At 40.2% G+C, this 21128-nt stretch overlaps 2 protein-coding genes and 1 long non-coding RNA gene across 5 annotated transcripts in view; 1 reads left to right on the top strand and 2 right to left on the bottom strand.

Annotated features, from left to right (window-relative positions):
• The first annotated feature begins 1074 nt into the window (after positions 1-1074).
• LOC133484708 (uncharacterized) lies at positions 1075-15717 on the top strand. Its single transcript, XR_009790470.1, has 3 exons — positions 1075-1376; positions 15056-15172; positions 15254-15717. It is a non-coding gene; the product is annotated as an uncharacterized LOC133484708 (long non-coding RNA).
• On the bottom strand, positions 4058-7958 carry LOC133485103 (transforming growth factor beta activator LRRC32-like). The gene is made up of 2 exons (XM_061788462.1): positions 7862-7958; positions 4058-7752 (listed from the first exon to the last, which is right to left on the bottom strand). The coding sequence occupies exons 1-2, from the start codon at positions 7946-7948 to the stop codon at positions 5875-5877; spliced, it is 1965 nt and encodes a 654-aa protein (XP_061644446.1). The 5' UTR covers positions 7949-7958; the 3' UTR covers positions 4058-5874.
• Positions 11991-21128, bottom strand: part of eda (ectodysplasin A) — a 23898-nt gene continuing 14760 nt past the window's right edge. The window contains exons 2-8 of one of the 3 annotated variants that reach the window (XM_061787682.1): positions 18207-18306; positions 16219-16257; positions 15632-15802; positions 15268-15302; positions 15114-15165; positions 13283-13407; positions 11991-13024 (exon numbers count right to left, since the gene is read on the bottom strand). In XM_061787682.1, the coding sequence (XP_061643666.1) occupies positions 12764-13024; positions 13283-13407; positions 15114-15165; positions 15268-15302; positions 15632-15802; positions 16219-16257; positions 18207-18306 (783 nt within the window). In that variant the 3' untranslated portion in view covers positions 11991-12763. Of the gene's footprint in view, positions 13025-13276; positions 13408-15113; positions 15166-15267; positions 15303-15631; positions 15803-16218; positions 16258-18206; positions 18307-21128 lie in introns of all 3 variants that reach the window. The other 2 variants (XM_061787681.1, XM_061787683.1) reach the window with 2 other exon arrangements.

Raw genomic sequence — 21128 nt, 5'->3', positions numbered from 1 at the left:
GCCGGCACGTTGGACGACTGGTTAGAGCGTCTGCCTCACAGTTCTGAGGTCCGGGGTTCAATCCCCGGCCCCGCCTGTGTGGAGTTTGCATGTTCTCCCCGTGCCTGCATAGGTTTTCTCCGTGCACTCCGGTTTCCTCCCACATCCCAAAAACATGCATGGTAGGTTAATTGACAACTCTAAATTGCCTGTAGTTGTGAATGTGAGTGCGAATGGCACGCCCGCGACCCTAGTGAGGATAAGCGGCTCAGAAAATGGATGGATGGATGTATATAACATAGTTTCATTTAGCTTTTTATATCCATCCATCCATTTTCTGAGCCGCTTCTCCTCACTAGGGTCGCGGGCGTGCTGGAGCCTATCCCAGCTATCATCGGGCAAGAGGCGGGGTACACCCTGAATGGCGGCACTGGTTAGAGCGTCAGCCTCACAGTTCTGAGGACCGGGGTTCAATCCCCGGTCCCGCCTGTGTGGAGTTTGCATGTTCTCCCCGTGCCTGCGTGGGTTTTCTCCGGGCACTCCGTTTCCTCCCACATCCCAAAAACATGCACTAATTGGTGACTCTAAATTGCCCGTAGGTGTGAATGTGAGTGCGAATGGTTGTTTGTTTGTATGTGCCCTGCGATTGGCTGGCAACCAGTTCAGGGTGTACCCCGCCTCCTGCCCGATGACAGCTGGGATAGGCTGCAGCACGCCCGCGACCCTAGTGAGGAGAAGCGGCTCAGAAAATTGATGGATGGATATATATATATATATACACACAGTGGCATGAAAAAGTATTGCCCCCCTACTCAAATGCTTATATTTTTGCATAGTTTCCCCACTTTAATGTTTAAGATCATCAAAGAAAGACAAATATATACCAAGTTTACTTAAAATGCTGTTTTTTAATTTTGATTTCATTTATTAAGGAAAACAAAACTATTAAAAGTCACCTGGCCCTGTGTGAAAAAGTAATGGCCCCCTGAAGCTAAAAACTGGTTGGGCCATCCTCAGCAGCAACAACTGAAATCAAGCGTTTTCTATAACTGGCAATGAGTCTTTAACATCTCTGTGGAGGTATTTTAGCCCACTCTAATTAATTGTAATTGTAATTAACCCAAGTGATGATCTTAAACAAAGTGGGGAAACTATGCAAAAATATAAGAATTTTTGAAGGGGACCAATACTAACAAGGGGGGTCATTACTTATTCACATAGGGCCAGGTAACTTTGAATATATATTTTTTTGCCTAGCTCCTTCTGGACCTGGACAACTTGCTGTGATTGATGGAACCATGAATTCTGCTCTTTAACAGAAAATCCTGAAGGAGAATGTTCAGCCATCAGCTTGTGACCTCAAGCCGAAGCACACTTGGGTTCTGCAGCAAGATAAGGTTCCAAAGCACACCAGCAATTCAAATTCTGAATGACTTAAAAAACAAAATGAAGCTTTTGGACTTGGCTAGTCAAAGTCCAGACTTGAATCTGATTGAAATGCAGTGGCATGACCTTAAAAAGGCTGTTCATGCTTGAAAACCCAAATTTTTTGCTGAATTCAAACAATTCTGCAAGGGAGAGTGGGCCAAATTATCTCTACAGAAATTATCTCTACTCATTGCCAGTTATAGAAAATGCTTGAATGCTGTTGTTGCTGCTGAGGATAGCCCAACCAGTTATTAGGTTTGGGGGCCATTACTTTTACTACACAGGGCCAGGTAACTTTGAATAGTTTTTTTCCCTTAATTAATTAAATCTCAATTTAAAAAGAGCATTATAAGTTCACTTGGGTTGGTTGTGATAGTTAAATTTTTTTGATGATCTTAAACTGAACCCTCTCCGGGACACCCGCCGGCTTCTCCGGGATCACACGCGTTGCCGCACTGGGCGCCTGGGTTGGCGCCTGTCTCTGCCCCTCCAGGTTCGGGGATCTGAACCTGGTTCACTTTCGATCGGCTGGGGGAGATGTAGCCCATCGCCTCGCCCTTCCGAACGGCGCTCGCCCATCCCTTAGGACCTACTGACACATGTTCAACTGCTGTTCACATGGAACCCTTCACTTTGGCCTTCAAAGCTCTCGTTTCTTGCTCGAGGCGTCTGTGCGCACCGCGGCGGCCCTCCTACTCGTCGCGGCGTGGCTCAAAAATTGTTGCCGATGGCCAGGTTGTGGGCTTGGGCCAGCGCCATCCATTTTCAGGGCTAGTTGATACGGCAGGTGAGTTTTTACACACACTTTGGTGTATTCCAACTTCCATGGCCACCGTTCTGCTGTCTATATCGACCAACACCTTTTCTGGGGTCTGATGAGCGTCGGCACCGGGGGCCTTAACCCGGCGTTCGGTTCATCTCGCAGCGACCTTGCCAAAAGTGGCCCACTAGGCAGCTCGCATTCCACGCCGGTTCCAGGCCAGCGAGGCGAGCTTCTTACCCCTTTAAAGTTTGAGAATAGGTTGCGGCCATTTCGGCCCCAGGGCCTCTAGTCATTCGCATTACCGGATAAAACTGCAGGGTGGGGTTTTTGTCCGAGCGCCAGCTATCCTGAGGGAAACTTCGGAGGGAAACAGCTACTAGATGGTTCGATTAGTTGGATGACCGCTGCGGGCCTCCACAAGAGTTTCCTCTGGCTTCCACCTGCCCAGGCATAGTTCACCATCTTTCGGGTCCTATCACACGCGCTCGGGCTCCACCTCCCCGACGCGGCGGGTGAGACGGGCCGGTGATGCGTCCGGATTTCCAAAACTGTTAGCAAGTCTGCCTCACAGTTCTGAGGACCAGGGTTCAAATCTGGCCTCGCCTGTGTGGAGTTTGCATGTTCTCCTGGTGCCTGCATGGGTTTTCTCTGAGTACTCCGGTTTCCTCCCACATCCCAAAAACATGCATGGAAGGTTAATTGAAGACTCTAAATTGCCCGTAGGTGTGAACATGAGTGTGAATGGTTGTTTGTTTATATGTGCCCTGCGATTGGCTGGTGACCAGTTCAGGGTGTACCCCACCTCTCGCCTGAAGATAGCTGGGATAGGCTCCAGCACGCCCGCGACCCTAGTGAGGATAAGCGGTACGGAAAATGAATGAACGAAAGGATCTCAAACAAAGTTGGGAAACTATGCAAAAATAGAAGAATTTAAGAAGGGGGCCAATACTTTTTCACAGCACTATATCTCGGTTTTGTTCTGGTTTAATTGAAGAAAATTTTGGCTCATACAGTTATCTATATTACACAGTGACACAACACCTCAATTGAACTGTAGTCATCTGGAGACACTGCTAGATATAACTGTGTCATCTGCATAGCTATGAAAGTCAATATTGAGGTTCTGAAGAACCCCTGGGTAGCATATGTGGGCTGAACAGAAGGGTTCCAACAATTGACCCTTGAGGTACCCCATATGTCACTGCCATTCGATGAGATTGAACACTTGCAATGGTTAGGAAATAACTCCTTTTCTCTAGGTAGGACCTGAATCATTTAAGGACTGTTCCATTTAGTCCTACCCACATTTCCAACCTGTTCAGCAGTATGTTATGATCTACTGGATCAAACATGATTGAAATTTCTAAAAAAAAAAACATTTAACTATAAGTAATTGCTGAGCTGATTAAAAAACACTGTCTCAACAATCTTGGCTATGAGGGGGAGGTTTGAGATGGGTCTATAGTTTGATAATGGAAGCATCCATCATTCTCTTTTTTAGAAGTGGCTTAACGGCAGATACTTTAAGAGCTTTAAGAAACTTACCTGACTGAAGTGAGTAATTGATTATTTGCTGCAAATCAGCCAGTGCTGATATCACAGTAGTTTTGAAAAAGTCTGTCAAGACAGCTTGTTGACGGTTTCAGCTGCTGAATCCTTTTCTCTACAGTTTTTTGGCCAGTGTATGGATGTATCACACTCTGACGTGATAATAGTTTTTCCTGGGTGGGTAACTCTTCTTTTTAGCCAAGTACCCCTCTTAGGTTGATGCGATTCAGTTCTACAACACTACACTCAAAACAATGCATAAATAAATGTATCTTCAGGGGTGATTTGTCACTTGAATAGTATTCTAAAAGTATTGCTATTGTACCCTTGTCACTTGACTTTTATAGATTTTTTTCCCCAATTTTATTGAACATTAACAAAGGCACAGGCAGCTGGCGTGGCAGTTTATAGTAATAGTAATTCACCAAGAAAAGAAGAAAAAATAAAAGCTATATCAGCTTACAGATCAAACAAGCTATATCAGCAGAGAAGCACAGTATACAAAAGTCACAATCAAATATTAAGCCAGAAGGTACACAGACTGTCAAGCATTTAACCAGACCAAACTTGCCTATGCACCCGGTTCGATAATGTTCATAAACAATCATGACCTAGATATGACATGGGCTCCAGATTTTGTGAAACTGTAAAGGCTTATTACAAAGATAGAAACTAAGGTCCTTGAGGGGCAAGATCTCAGTCACACTACCCAGCCACTGTGTCATGCTGCGAGGCTACTCTGAGATCCACATTAACAAAATAGATCGAGCACAAAAGAGTTTCAACTGGTTATTAGAGAGGCCTGGAGTGTTATCTATCTAGACATTGAAAGTTTTACCCAGTATCACATGAATTTCTTTAAGGACATTTACCCAATATTTACAGATATGAATGCAATCTAAAAGACAATGGAGATATGTACCTTCATCAGTTTTACACTTGTGGCAAAAGTTTGACAGTTTAGGATTAATTATGTTTCATTGCATTGGCGTTATATGCAGCCAATGATTAATTTTAAATTGCATTTCTATGGCCTTATGAAGTAGTGAAACATCCTCCTAAGCCACAAATCTTCCCACTCTCCATCAATTTCAAGTCTGAAGTCAGTTTCCCACTGTTTTGACCTTGCTTGCGTTTGCAGAGTGTTGCATCCACTTTTGACACCAGTTTGGTGGGGCAGACCTCAATGAAAAGTACATCCTCCAGTATTGAGGCTGCATTGGAACACAGGACTTGTCTTAGGGTTGTTGTAACATAACAGCGACGTAAGCTGGAAATAGCTAAATAATTGTGCATTGGGGATTTCATATTTACTTTTCAATTGGTCAAAGATTTTCACCACCCCATCTAACTGCAAAGTTCCCTAGTGTCTTTTCACCTTAAACATGCCACAAGCTGAAAGATTCTCGCTCAAGTTTTGGAGGAAATCTGGATTTAAATGTAAAGGAGTCAGAGAGGATATTATTCCAACCTGATCCTCTATTTTCCTTTTTAACATTCATACTCTTGAGTATTCTGTATAATCAGGTCCCCCTTAACAGATGAGGTGGCCCACTTTCTGGAAGCATATAAAATTTTTTTTTGTGTCACTGGGGATGCATGCTCCAATTCACTATCGAGCCATGCAGATTCAGGGTCTTCCTGGAACCAATCTCATATATCTGAAGAGATATGACAACTGATACATTTAATGTCAGGGACCGCTAGACCACCAGTTTATGTAACTGTATCAATCTCTGATGTGGTAATAGAGTTTTCCTTGGGTGGGTAACCCTTCTTGTGAGCCAAATACACCTCTTAGGATGATGTGATTCAGTTCTACAACACTACACTAAAATTTTTTTATAAATGTATCTTCAGGGGTGATTTGCCACTGCAATAGTATTCTAATAGTTTTGCCTTTTGTCCCCTTGACAGCTTTTACATCTTGGAATCATAGTTTTTTTTCCTTGGAAAAAGTAAAAAATGTAAGTTAAAAAAAATAACCTTGTGGTTGACATTTTTGCATATTATATACATTGTGGGACAGAAATAGATTCCCACTGCACTTGTTTCTGACAGTGTGCAATAATAAACATGGCTATATTGACAGTGACACTTAAACGTTTTTTTTCATCAAATCTTTGTCTTAGATCTTAATAAACCGTGCAGTTTTGTCACACTATGAATGACTTTTTTAGACAGCACATTTTTCTAGTGACCATAGTGAGCACTGTTATCAGTACAGTTACAAACAGAACAACTATAATGATTTGTCCAATGTGAATCCCTTTTATGTGAAGGGAACAGTACAGTGATGAATTTTTTAAATACTCATTAATTGGTATACTGCTGTCACCAATAAAGCATTCAGTGTGAGTGATGTCAGGCATTTTAATCCTTGAATTATTGAGGGTGCTCAGCCACTGACTGTCACAACAGGTAAAGTAATTACCATGAATATGCATAACATGAAGGTGTGCTGATATAGCTAGAATCAAAGTGTAGTTTAAAGACACAAAGGCATTATTCCTTATGTTGAATTCTCTCAGAGGAGAGCAACTTAAACTGTTTGGTAAAACATTCAAATTATTGTTGGATATATTCAGATGCATTAACATTGGCATGCAGGGCAAGAACAGTTCGGAATTGGTCATATTTAATTCACTGATCGTCAACGACTGGAGGGTTTCCTTTATGTCCTCCAGTGCACCAGCTTGCATAACCATGTGGGAATTTCTAGCTAAATTGAGAGACACCAAAGCGCTTTTCTGGAATGCATTTGCATGAAGAATCCTTATGTTGTTGTCTTCAAGGCTTAGATGTTTGAGAGTTCTTAATTTTCCGAAGGCAACACAGGATGAGTTCAAGTTTAGTTGCTGTGGTGATGAGGAGCTGTGCACCTGGCCCACGGGAGCGCAAGGCTGCACTGAGTTGTCTTGGAGATTTATTTTCTCTACTTGTGTGAGGGCCTGGAAAAAGAGTGGTGAAACAGATACTAGTCCATTGCTTTGCATGTTCAGGTACTTTAAGGAGGGAAAATAAAGCTGTCTATAGTATTCAGATGCACTGTCATGCCGGACATTCCATGTAAGATTTTGCACACAGTTAAAACCGAAATCAAGCCCTTCCAAAGATGAGAGAAGGCTCAACGTTTCTAGTGGGAAGGATGTGAAGTGGTTATAGCTGAGATCAATGTAGCTCAGTGGCATCAGTCTCCAGGTTGAGTGGAGATTATTTTTTCCAATTATAAGATCACCCTGTCTGACGACGTCATTATAAAGCGAATTAGCCTCTAACACCATTGATGCCTCTGAATTTAAGTTGCCCAACAAATTATGATTTAAATAAAGGTATTTCAGTTGGTTGAATTTTGGAAGAATTGGGAAATAAAGTAGTTTGTTATGACTAAGGTCAAGAATTTCAAGACTGTACATGTGGTTATCCTCAACGGCAATGAAAAACTCGATGGAATTTCGACTTAGATTTAAATATTTAACTCGCTGTAGTTTAAAGTCACATATATGAGCAAGGTTATTTTTGGCCAGGTTAAGCTTCTCTAGTTTTTCCAGTGGTTCAAATGTTCCTCTATCAATTGCTGATATCAGATTGTTATCAATAATAATGCTTCTTAGACCTTCACTCTCTTTGAACAAGTAGTGTGTGAGCCATGTTAAAGAATTCCCACTCATCTTAAGTTGCTCCAGTGAAGATTTGTTTTGTAGATACAGTTTCACCGCTTCATCCCCCAAACTGTTCAGGGATATGTCCAAACTCTTCAGTCCACCAATGGATTGGAGGCCTTTGCTGTTCCTGTCAAGGTTGTTGTTCAGTGCATTTATGGACAAATTCAACTTCTCAAGTAGAGCCAGGTCTCCAAGAGCCCCTTCCGAGATGAGCTCCAGCTGGTTGCTGCTCAAGTCCAGCTGCTCCAAATATGGCAAATCAAGTTTGTGCAGCTGTCTGATGAAATTATTGGATAGGTCGAGACTCCTCAGCCCGACATCCAAATCCAGAGGGACAGAATCAAGGTTCTGGTTTCTCCAAGATTGCTCCTTTAAATTAAAATTTAATCATAGTCAGTGTATACTTTTAAGATCACAGAATAACTGTATACATGAATAGCCAGTAAGGAGTTCAGTAATTTCCTTTTCTTGAGCCTACCTTTGCACCATCATCCATTTTCCCAGTTGCATAGAGTGCATGGCCTAGTGACCATAGTAGTAGATTAGCAAATGTGTGTTTGACCATGTTTCCTCTGCTGTTCCAGTGCATCTGTCATCCTCTTACACAACCTTTTTATCGCCACGCTTCACAAAAAAGGGAGGCAGAAAACAGCTGTGGATACCAGATAGGCTATGGGATGCTATTTTTAGACAATTAATGCATGGAGAGCATTGTCTTTGCACTTTGTCTGAAATGGCCTTTTATTGAAAGAAAATTATCATGTTTTATGACATGTTGGACCTGTTATACAGACGCATGAACAATATTTAATCTTTACTGAAGAAATTTACCTTGTGTATTTTGTGTTCGCCCACTTCATTTGTTAGTTTTATCTGGATTTGAATGCATATACTTCTTTATTCTTGAGTTGAACAAAATGGAAAATATTTTTAAAAAGGCTAGACAAGTACAAATACGCACAGTGTTGAGAGGGATGGAAGCCACTGACAAGGCTGACAGTATAAATAGGCATGTAACACAGGCTGTGGTGTTTGCAGTTGTAAACAAAGATGCGGGACACATGCACCAAGAGAGCTGCAAACCATAATGCTTTTGAAGTTAAGTATTTTGTTTGAGTTAGTATAATTAACTACTTGAAACTACAGCATTTGGACATTTAATTTAAAATGATCTCAGAGCAGCAGGCTTCCTGCTCCTGTCATCCATTTGTTATCACTCAACACAGCACTACTTCCCGGATTTTGCAACAAGCGTCAATGTTATCATCTTTATTTGTGAAAAATGAAAACTTAGCAGTACTTACTGTTGCAGTATAGTAATTTTGACAATTGAGGATGCTGTTATGCCACAATATCTCAATATCTAGCTGTCTGTTATGCCACAATATAGCAATATCTCTGTTCGTGACATCAGCAAAGGAACATTTCAACTTGAACTTTGGCTCTAGTTAGTCAGTCTGTCTGTCGAGTGACTAGGTGTGAGTTGTGGTCGATAGCAAATCTTGCATGAATGCGCACTTGAATAAAGCTCATGTAAACATTCAATAGTTAGCACATCAGCCTCACAATTCTGAGGTTGGGGGGTTTGAAATCCTGGCTCTGGCCTTCCTGTCTGGAGTTTGCATTTTTCATGCTTGTATGGGTTGTCTCCTGGTACTCCAGCTTCTTTCCACATTCCAAAAACATGCATGTTAGGTTCATTGAAGACTCTAAATTATCATTAGGTTTGAATGTGAGTGTGAATGGTTGTTGTCTATATGTGCCCTGCGACTGGTTTGTAACAGTCCAGGGTGTACACCATCTCTCACAGGCTTAAGCTCACCTGCAACCCGAAGGAGCATGACCAGTATAGAAAATGGATGGATAGATTGCTTTTCACCCCTCTATGGAAAATTCAACTCACATTCTGCTCCATATTTGTGCCACACCACACGGAGAACCATATCTCACACACATGCAGGAATTGTAGAACCATTTTTATTCTTGAATGTTACTTACTAGTGATTTTGACCTCATGTTCACCCTCTGGCATCTATTTTTGTAGTTTGTCAATGATACACCAAGCTTCTCAGTAAAGGTTTTGACCTGGTTACACATTGTGAAATGTTTCCCTCTAAGGACAGATTTCTGTGATCATCCACTTTACACTTAATTTTTTTCACTGGTTTTCCAGATCTTGGTGTGATTGAGCTGGCCAGTGCATTCCTTCTCGATTATAGGTTTGTCTCCTCAAATGTCTACTTATTTTGGCTGTTTCCCCGCTGAATGAGCCTTTTCACATGCATTGACACCTCTTTGGACCACATATTGAGAGTTCTCAGGAACAGCTATCAAACACAAATCCTCAACTTTGAGTCTTCATCCAACTATTTTCAAGGGAGACTTCTCTTGTGTTGCACATCCGTTGCAAGTTGAACTCCCTTAGTGTTGTGGGACCATGAACTTTTATATTTAACTTTTATAAATAAATCTTAATTAAGAGAAGCAGTATCTGGTCCATATGAGCTAAGCTATCCTTGAGTTACAGCATGATACCACAATATTTTTCCACACATAATCATATTACCATCTCTATTAATTTCACAAATGCAGTTTATGGCTGTACTATCAGATTATATTGTAACTAATGGAAAAAGCTCACAGCTCTTCATGTTCTTGATTTTACCCTTTAAGGATATTACAGAGTAAGAGGATAGTTTGGAAAGCATTAATACCCAAGGAAAATACAACATTAAAATTATTATTATTTTTTTTGGATTGTCATTAATGATTTAACTCTAAGTACAGCATCCATCGTGACTTAGTTAGTGACATACCTGCATCGCCCGTATTTTACTTCCTTATAATCAGAGGTGGGTAGGAATGTGCTACATTTACTCTGTTACATTTACTCAAGTAGCATTTTGGATAAATTGTACTTGTCAGAGTAGTTTTAATGCGTCATACTTTTTACTTTTACTGGAGTATTTATGTTAAAAAGAAACGGTACTTTTACTCCGTTACAATGACCTACATGCCACTCGCTACTTTTATTTTTACTTTTATTAATCTATTGCATGCGGGATCTCTTTTTAGACTTCGCCTTCGACTTCCGCATTGGGCACTGTTTGCACCAATCCAATCAAAAACCTTTCATTTGTATCCAGTTCACCAATCAAACAGCACAAGGCAGCCACATGACCGCACACAAAGACTTTGCTTATCGAAGTGACTCATACTGGGTGGAAAAAAATCCACTGCACGACTTGTTAATATTATAGACTCCGAAAAACAACAGCTTTGTCATGCCCGGTAGTCTTACGTTGTGACCGCCGAACTTGGATATTTCAGCCCACACTTGGGAAAACAGCTTGCGGTAAGTTCCAGATGTTTTTGTTGTTTTGGCTGTGCAACATTAGCTCTATTAGGTCATAAGAAGCTGTAAAACATGCAACTTTGGGGTAAATTCTGTAATCGCTCTCGCTCGCTTGGACACGCACACACACACTATCTACAAGTGGTCAACAAACATCTTCATTCAGTCATTTCCGTGAATAAAGTAAAAAAATATTTCCGTAAGGCATGCATGTGTTTTGGGGCACTTAAAAATTGAAATAGCGGCAGCCTGGCAGGTGTGTGTGGACTCCCATGTAACGAGTTTGAATGTGATTGGTTACTCCTGAACACAGCCACATGCCAGTTACTGTATAAGAGGGATTGGGCCCTTGTGCAACCAGATTTTTGATTATTTAAACTATATTTAACCATGTAAAAGACCAGTTGAGACAGAACAGCTCTTTTGCAATGGTAACCTGAACAAGATTATTTCAGTTGATTTTCACCTCCCCTCTCAAAAAGATTAAAAAACAAAAATCTATTCAGTTATGTAAATTTTGTCACATTAATGGTGGAAAGTTTTAAAATCATTTATTTTGGTCTAAATTCTTTAACATCACAAGAACCTGGCGTTTGAACAGGGATGGGTAGACTTTTTTTTAGACTGTTTGTTGTTTATAAAGATTTCATTTACTGGTATGTTTTAGATTGAGTGATATTGTTCAGCAGTATCTGAATTCACACATTCATATTTTTATTTTATGTGACATTCGTGCTGATTTAAGCTACTCACCATTTCCTCAGTACTTGGAGTTTTTAACAGTACTTTCTTACTCTAACTCAAGTAATTATTTGGAGGACTACTTTTGACTTGAGTCATATTCTAAAGTAGCAGTACTCCAATTTGAGTACAATATTTGGCTACTCTACCCACCTCTGCTTATAATACCTTTCCCTGATTATATACTATTGTTATTTTTAAAATACTGGATCTCTGTAATAGGAAACGTCCAAGAATAAACATTTTTTTTTTACAGTATTTACTTTAGTTATTTTTCAAAAGGAGGAAATCACACAACTAATGTAGATACTTGCTGAGAAATATTTCTATATGGTGCTAATTTATTAAGAAAATCTCCAGTGCAAACATCATACTTTTCTGATAAAGACAAGGGGCCCACTCAACGCATCATTATTAGTGCTTGCGCCAGCCAAGTTCCACATGAAAGAAAAATATAGGGAAACCTATGAATCAGTAACATCAGGCTACTCAAGCATAAATGACACATGTATTTCGACAGAACAAAACATTTTAATCCATCAATCCTCTCAAGTTACAAAAGTATATCCCATTTTTATATACAATATGTACACAGACGTATAAACAAAAATCATTTTTCTACATGTACGCATTCATACAGTAACTCAACAATAGCACAGTCACAGAACACATCACTGATATTCTGCAGGGATATTGTAGTGCAAAATGTGCGCAAAATATATAGTGCTGTTGCTCTTTGAATACCTCTTGACTCCCATTGCATGGATTTTCTCAACTTTTTTTGTTTCTTTTAACTTTAGAGCTATAGTAGAATCTAGAGCTCTTTATGGTAGACCACAAATAGGTATTAATAAAGTTAAGTAGTGGTAGTGTACAAGCAAACAAAATATCACAATTTCGAATCCCTAGTCCTTTTTGGAGATACAAATTGTTAATTTAAAATACCTGTTTGTGCAGTATCATTCCTTGTTATGGAGAGGGAGGGAGAAGAGAAGAGAAGCTGGGGACTATAATTAGTGACATTTGTCTGAATAGCCAACAGACATTCAGCTAGTCAAGGTCGATAGCACTGAATCAGTGGAGGCACAAGAAGAACAGTCCATTATGTCCTCCTTACTACAAGACTGTGATAGTAAACCTGAGTGATCCTCAACTTTATCACCCTACAGGGTTTCACTGTGTCCTAGCAGGATCTCACAGGGCAAGACTGGAAGCTTCCAAACCTAACCATTTCTTCAAATGCAGACAAACTTGTTGCGTTGAGAGGGCTGACTTGTGTAGTTATCAGTTCTGTCCAGCAGATGGCACCTCTCCAAGTCTGACACTTCCCAGGAAAGTGGTGTGGTTGGTCATACTGATGAGCGTGTCTTCATACACTATGCGAATGGATATTCGTTGGCCCGCACGTAGCAGGCTCACCCCAGCTGTGTAGCAGGTGTTGAACTTGCGCTGGCCTGTCTCAATGCTGCAGGTGCAGCGGAGAAACGGGTTGGAATCCACCATCACTTCGTAGCTGGCGATGTCTGTGAAGTTGAGGTAGTACACCTGGTGAAAAGGCGAGAGATCCAATTTATGAAAGACAGTTAAGGCTTGTATGAACAAGATATATTGTGTCCAGCTGAAACAGCTGGGTAGTTGAGTAGCTGACATTACTAAACTTTACATTCAGACATGGATGGAAGAACAAAAGTAGCTTTCAAAATTTAGAAATTTATGGCCAAGCTTAGGAAACAGGATTTAGATACTGTATTGAAATGACCAGTAAATTATAAGAGTTACGTCAAGGACCGTACTCACTTCTACCTGACTATATATGAAGTAGACACCGTCCAACAGCACCTCTAGCTCTCCAGAGCGAGAGTGCATTTTAAACACACGGTGATGGATGGACACCATCTTCCAGTTCCTGAGGATACCTTCAGAAAGATCTAAACATGTCACAGCAAACCAAGAAAAAGCAAATGTTAAGGCTAGTGATCACCTTGAACTACGTTTTAAAGGAGCGTAATGTGTAGAGATCCTCAACAAGAGCTTTAATGAAAAAAAAAAAATGCTTTCACAAAGATGAATATGTTCAATTTGGTTTGACACTGCCACAGAAGTATTTACAGAACATAATATTTATATAGCTTATATATTTATTCATATTTAAATACTTATCACAGTTGTTTGCAGTGGCAGACCTGTCAAATGTTACGGATCATCCGTATTTTTACTGAACGCTAACTCGTTACGGCCGTAACACTCATTGTTCCATATATTTAAAAATAATAATAATAATCCTGCTAGCTTCCAACATTAACGGTGATTTGGACAACCAAGACTCTTCAGACGTTTGCCAGTAGAAATTTCATAAATGACTGAGATGAAATAAACAGTATACTACAAAAAAAAAACGGCACACCCACATTGAACAGTTGCCCAACGTCTCTGCTTTTCGTTGTTCATGTACTATTGGGGAATTCTTGGTACACGCTATTTTGCGCTGTCCACGGCTGGCTAGCTAACGCGGCTAAACACAATGCAGAGCCACAGAGGCGAAAGTTCGCTTTGTTTCAGGTGTCAACGCAGCATAAATTACTAATCATCGCCTCCACGGCAGTGAATAGGCTATACTTCTAATTATCGTGACATGTAGTCATGAAACACTGAAATAAGTGATTGGGTGATGTACACTTGTCATATACTGTAGGCCTTGCTGGAACCGCGTTATGGTGGAGTGTCACCAACTTTGGACAGCAAAATAGTAGGCAAATTAAGAAGTGTCTGGAGAGAAAATAATATGCAGCAACACAGGACCCCTTCTGAAATGGGAAATTAATTACGAGTAGGACATGACCACATACTTTACCTGAGAACAGGGTTAAAAAAGTATATTAATATAATAAGAAGTACATTGCACAAAATAGAAATCTAAACTACTGTCCATGCATAAACTATCCAATACAATCCATCAGCAATGTTACTTGTTTGTTCTCAAAATAAGATTGCTGTTTTGTCTTTTCCTCTTTTTACTGAGTTTTAATTTTTACTTTTGAGATTTGATCAATCTGATTTAATCGACTTACTTTATTTACTATGGTTGAAAACAATTAGTAAAGGCTAATTCATCCACAGACAGATATCTTTGACGATGGCAAGTTGAAATCTTATATACCGGTACTTTGATTCAGACTGCAACTTCATCCGCCATCACAAGGTTGATGCAATAAATGACATTAAAATAACAAATACTGAAGCCATGATTTATTATTATTATTATTATTATTATAGAGTAATAATTATGTCGTGCAATTGAACTATTCTTGAAATAATTTCAGAAATTCAGAATTCTGGAAGTGAATTTCTGTAGGTTGGCAGCTCTGCAGTGCTATAGAATGGCACTACATTGTGCAGAAATAGATTTTACTCCAGAGTCTACATATTAGAAGCACCTGCACTACTATTCCTCTACAACCCCAATAATTATATACTAATTTACTACATCTCTGGGAGTCAAACTCTCAAAACATTGACAATTTTGGCAAATTAGGTTGTCTATCAATAAATCATTGTGATTTATTTATTTTTTTTCAGCAAGGATGAACATGTTGACTTGCTGAGAATGCTGATGGAAGAAAGATAGGGAACCCACCTTCTCTTACTTGGATGGTTGTTTCCTGCCCTTGCAAATGGACCACAGCGGGCTGAAAAGTAAATATGTCATATCATTTACAAGGATGAATCGGCATTCCCATCCGTTTTCTTGTTTTTTATATAATTCTGTTTCTGTAGGTGACACATGCTACCTGGAATTCTTTAGTTTTCATCCTATCAGGAACTCCTGCAACAAAAAGAAAGACATGATGGAATTCTGACCCATACCACTGCAGTATAAGAAAAGCTGACACCATTGTGACGAACTCAAAACAAGCAATGCCCTAGACTACAGAGAGTTCCCTCCTAATCCCGCACAATGTTTGACACCCAGCATTAGAAAATCTCACAGTTAAGGCTATGAATTTATTCATTTTGACAACTTGAGCCTCCTCTGAGCGTGGGAACATGGCTACACGAAGGCTTTATGCTGTGTAATCAAAGAGCGGGCCCCAAAACTTGAGTTTGAGCTGTTGTAGTATAGTAACCACTCATCTTCCATTTTGAACTTAGTACCTGCTGGGCCTTGAGCACCTGGAGGCCCCTGTGGTCCAGGGGGGCCGGGAGGTCCTGTAGGACCCACAGCATTACTTCCTGGGATGCCAGGGATTCCAGGAATTCCCGGAGGCCCCTGGGGGCCTGGGGGACCGGGAGGACCAGGAGGGCCTGATATTGGTCTTTTCTTGCCTAAGAAGACAGAATGCAAGATGGTTGGCAAATGGTGCAAGCCAATTATTTGACAGTGATGATCTTAAAGGCCTATGACAATCCATGCATCAGCTACACAATTGATAAGGGATTCATAAATGGTGTGCAGAATCTGGACTACTGGATTTTAGGAATGTAAGTTATTTTTGGAAAACTAATTAACATTAAAAGTTAATGGATCTGCAGCCACAGAAATTGAATCAAAATAACGAGGCTTCTTGGTGACTGAAGACGGTTGATCCTTGAAAAATCCTTCAAACTTTTGCTGATTACTGTGAACTTGATGACTAAGAATCTACAAAAACTGGATCTACAATCGCCCTCTATTCAGCCCTCCTTGGATAACCCAGATGACTGAGCATCTTCTTAGACAAAGTAGATGAATATCTGATTACCTTTTTTCTTCTCTTTCCTTTTTTCCTTTCCTGTTGATTCTGGAGGGGGGGAAAAAAAAGATCGAGCTTGAAAAGCTGTTCAGACCAACGTTATCTTGAATTTCATCTCGAGAGCCCAGTTAATTCCATGTAGGTATCCTCTCTGTGCTGACATATTGGGTACTGAGCACTGAAGTTAGTCCTGTGGGTTTGTCCAGTGTAGCAATTTGTAAATGTGGTTTCACCTCATCTGTATGAACAAGTGCCTTAAGCATTCACAGGCAGTGGAACTGGAGAAGATCATTAGAGAGATACTTTATCCTGCCAAAATCCTTTTCTTTGAATTAAGCCCAGATGGAGAATGCAGATGAAAGTGTGTGAATGTTCATGTGTCTTTATTTTATGGCCACGGGCATATGTGTGCGTGTAGACGACGGTGGGGCATCTATGTCAGTACGCGAAAATACCTTGAGCATGCTTTTTTGTGTGTAGATGAAGAATTCTTTTCAAAAGGCCGTCTCGCTATTCTTGTGTTTACCATGTCATTACAACTACAAAGGCCATTTAACCTTAAAACCTCACAGTTTGAGTCCCCTATGAACATATGGCCATAGTTTCTCCTCTGGGTACATGACTGGATGCATCCGCATAGATTTTTCTTAACGAGCAGCCCTATCTGAAATCTGGTGCCCGTTAGGAGGGCAGAGAACACACATTGACACATGCACACACATCTAAGGCTGGGATTAGAAAAACCTTTGTCTGTATTAGTACGAGCAGAGGAGAGAGCTGGGAATGATTAGTGCTTAGAGGCTCAGGACTTAAGTCTCAAAGGTGAGGTTTTTTTTACTTCTAAATTAAACACAATCACCAACTCCCCTCCTCCTAAGTATTCAGTGTCCCGCCATAGACGTCAGAATGGCTTGTGATCATGCAGCACTTGTTGCGCTCCGACATGAAACTTCAAAGGCTTCGTTTTTTTTAAATTTGCATTGCTAAGATTCTAAACAAAAAAAAAAAGGTACTAAAGCTAATTCAAACGTATCAGCCCATGTGGTTTGCTGTCAAGCCATCGATTATGATGAATCAGTTCCACTGGATTTATGAAAGCCACTAAGTCTCAGATGATGACCGTCTTTTTAAATGATTGCATGGTTGAGTAAAAAAGTGCATACTCTTTGAAACCATGCTTTTTACAATATATTTACTGAAAGTGGAGATTGATCGATAGCACGGAGCCTATCTGCTCAATGGAAATCTCAAAAAGATGTTTCAGGGATGTGATATTTTAAGGAGGAGGAAATCAACACAGGCTTTTCTTTGTGGTGAAATCCATCCATGAAACTCTGTGCTTGCAATCCACGTAATAATCAATCCCATTCCATTAGATTGCATACTGCATAACCTCAGTAAAATAATGTGGTACAGCAGCTTTAGTAAGTAAAAAAAAAAAAAAGAATATATATATATCAAACAACGTGAGAACCCAACAACAACCCGTTTTAAAATATTTAAGCCTTAAACCTGTCCAGCAGCCTCTTATTTACACTACTGAATCTCCTCTGGTGGCACTGTGACAGACTGGTTTGCACATCTGCCTCACAGTTTTGAAATCGTGGGCTCGAGCCGTCCTGTGTTTGCATGTTTCCTCCCACATTCCGAAAACATGCATGGTAGGTTAATTGAAGACTCTACTGTCCGTAGGTGTAACCCAGTCAGGGTGTTCCCAACCTCGCGCCCAAAGTTACCTGGGATAGTCAACAGCACACCCCGACCCTAGTGATAACAAGCAGTACAGAAAATAAATGGATGGATAGATGAACCGCCTCTATAGAAATAGTTGGCAAGAGGAAAGATTTATCTAACAATAATCCATCTATCGCTAGCTCAAGAAGGGTGCAGGTGCATTTGCTCTTTTTTTACATAAAAAAGGTAAGATTTTGGAAACTATGCCTGAAAAATAACAATGACGCTTAACATTCAAATTCTGGAATATGCATAGCACATACCTGTTTCTGGCTGCTTGCCGGGACTTCTTTTCTCCCTTTGAGTTATGCCTGTGTTATCTTCTGTGGCAGGGGTGTCACTATTTCTGTGCAGTAATTTCTCCTAGGAAAAAATGGTCCCAATTAATTTATGTTCTTTTATATATAGAGTCAACATTTTACTCTAAAAAACTTTTGTCTTATGTTTTGCCTTTACAAAGATTATGATTGATTGTGATGGTTATGGTTGAGCAGTGTTTGTTCAACACCATTCAGATACGTGAGTAGACCAGAATGTTAGAAACACCTTTCACAATAATGAAGCACAAAAGGTTAAAAAAGTACAATTCATGGGAGTGCTATGGTACCAGTCAATGAGGATTCCAGCACTGACTATTGACCAACTAAATATATATATGTGTAAAATTATGTGTTATAAGCTTCCTTTCTTCAGATTTAGGGTTTGTTCAGGATACATGTGAGAGCAAGAACATTCAACATTATATTGCCAAATCATTGTCTTTCCTTCTGCGTCTGTAACCCATCCTGTAACTTAAGCCACCTTTGTCAATCCTCTACATGCTCGAGACATCCACTTCATCACGACCGCTGTGACACTCCCGCTCATTTACAAAAGGAGGACATCAACTGTGTTTAGTCTGAGCTCATTGCCCATTCAAATGGCACCTGGTCCCATTCCTGCACAGTTATAGCATGAATGGGCTAATGTGAGTTAATGAAAGGACTGACGTAGCTGGTGTGAGTCTGTCTTTTATAAGACCAACGCCAGTGGGGAGTGTGTTCTCAGGAGTGCACGTGCCTTGTATTCTCTTTGCGTCTCCTTGACCTACAGTCAGATGATGATGTGCTGACCTTAGTGTTGAGACAAAATTAACTATGGCAGGAGAATGTTTCAAGTTTAGCTTTGAAGCTCTTTTCCAACTACGCAATCTGTCTGTGTAGACTACTTTGTGATTGCATCATTACAGAGCAAGAAGAGAACCCATCCCTTCAGTAGGATCGTTCATAAGCAAACTGGCAGTAGTATCAATTTCCAGATTTTTTTATCAGTATCAAGTCCTTTGCACTTCACTGCCTTTTTCTAGGTCCATAGCGAGTCTTAAACGTTCCACCTTCTCTACCCAAAACCCAAGCTCTAGGGGTTCAGTCTTTACAGATTGAACTGCTCCAGCCCAAGGGAGCCAGCAGAAAAGTAAAAAGTTAAAGAAGTAAAAGAGTTTTAACGCTGGAAACAAATCAAGACCACCCAATGATCAACCAAGAGTTCAGTCACACTTTATCAGCATAAATGATGATCAAGTCTGAGGGGCTGAACATCTGCTTTCAAGGTATGCAATGACATCCTCAAAGCAGGGACACATGAAGCATCCTTGCATGTTTCAAAAAGCTGTACATAACTATCATTAGTCATTTGGCTCAGAGTGAAGTAAACATAACTCAAGTTATCAATTCCCCAATGGAGAGAAATTTCTCATCCAAGCTGGATGAACTTCCAGAATCTCTTTTTTTTGTGGTTTCATGCAGAGCAACTGAAACACCATATTACAAAAACAGAGAAGAACTCACAGTAGTTAAATGGTGCATGTCAATGTCAAGGAAGGATCCACAAACAGATTGATTTCAAGGATGACGCTATTTAATTGTATCCTGCCAAAGTAATTTCCAGTTCCTTCAAAATTGACTAGCAATGTAGGCCTCTTCTGAGAATGTTTAAGGCAAGGCATGGCAAAATTACTTATATAGTGCCTTTCATAGACAAGGTAACTCAATGTTCTTTAGACTCTATGCTCCACTACCTGACCTGACTCTGGAGATCTCAGAGCCCTACTGGGTTTATATTCCTTTAACATTTCTTGAATGTATTCAGGACCTAAACAATTTAGTGATTTATAGACCAGAAGCAGAACTTTAAAGTCTATTATATAGTTTAACGACACAACCCTTTTTTGGGGGCCCACTCTACATAATCCATTGAGAAGATAGAAGGTTATGGTGCAGGTGAAAGCAAAACAACCCAGTCAGCAAACATACGTCACACTTAGATCAGCCTTAGGAAGGCACATTGGCTGGCAGTTGCTATGCGACTGACAAGCATCTGCCGAAAAGTGTTTTCCCCAGCTTTATTAAACGTCTCGTCAAGGTCTGTTTTGCGTCGGCTCAGCTCAAGACTGCATGTATGCAATGTGGCGTCACCTTCAGACTTCTCTGCTCATGCCACAACCAGCTTTGACTGTTACATTTGCACTAATGTTAAGTTTGTTGTTGACATGCTTACATAGAGAAATATGATAGTTTCAGGCCCATCTAGGCAAATGGGCGACTGACAAAATAACCTTGTCTTTTTGTGTCACTTTTTCATCGTCAGCTGTAATGTTATTTTAATAAAAACGCAAATCTGTGTTTATTCATGTCTTTTGTAGACTTTACACCGATCTGATCGGCAAAACGTTCTGCAGTCTCGCAAGCTAGTGCTAGCACTAACGGTTGTACGTAAACATGCCAGCGTTCTGTCGAATCATGCTTCAAAGTTTCGGTGTATGCGAAGTAATTTAATTACAATAAAGTAATTTAATTACACTAACTCAGCACCCATTATTTCTGTCATGTTGTAATGTTGGTTTGACCTGACTGAAAACTTATGTCAGTGGCCAATCCTTGAATGAGGTCATTGTTTTACCTTTTGTCTAAAATGCTAGAGAATACTTTTGAAGATACTCAGTATACAGTACACAAGTATATACAGTAAATGAACAAGTCATTTAAATAGACACATTGCTCCATCTTGTGATTGGATCGGTAATCGGTTATCTGTTTTTTAAACATGCTGATCGGTCCCAAAAATCCTGATCGTGTAAAGCCTAGTCTTTCATGTTCTGCTTTGAATGGTTGTTCTGTACACTGTTAATTTAAACCGGTCATAGAAGT

This window comes from Phyllopteryx taeniolatus, chromosome 10, assembly GCF_024500385.1.
Source record: "Phyllopteryx taeniolatus isolate TA_2022b chromosome 10, UOR_Ptae_1.2, whole genome shotgun sequence".
Classification (NCBI taxonomy): domain Eukaryota; kingdom Metazoa; phylum Chordata; class Actinopteri; order Syngnathiformes; family Syngnathidae; genus Phyllopteryx; species Phyllopteryx taeniolatus.
The sequence above is the reverse complement of the archived record's forward strand: the minus strand, read 5'-3'. Positions and strand labels throughout refer to the sequence as shown.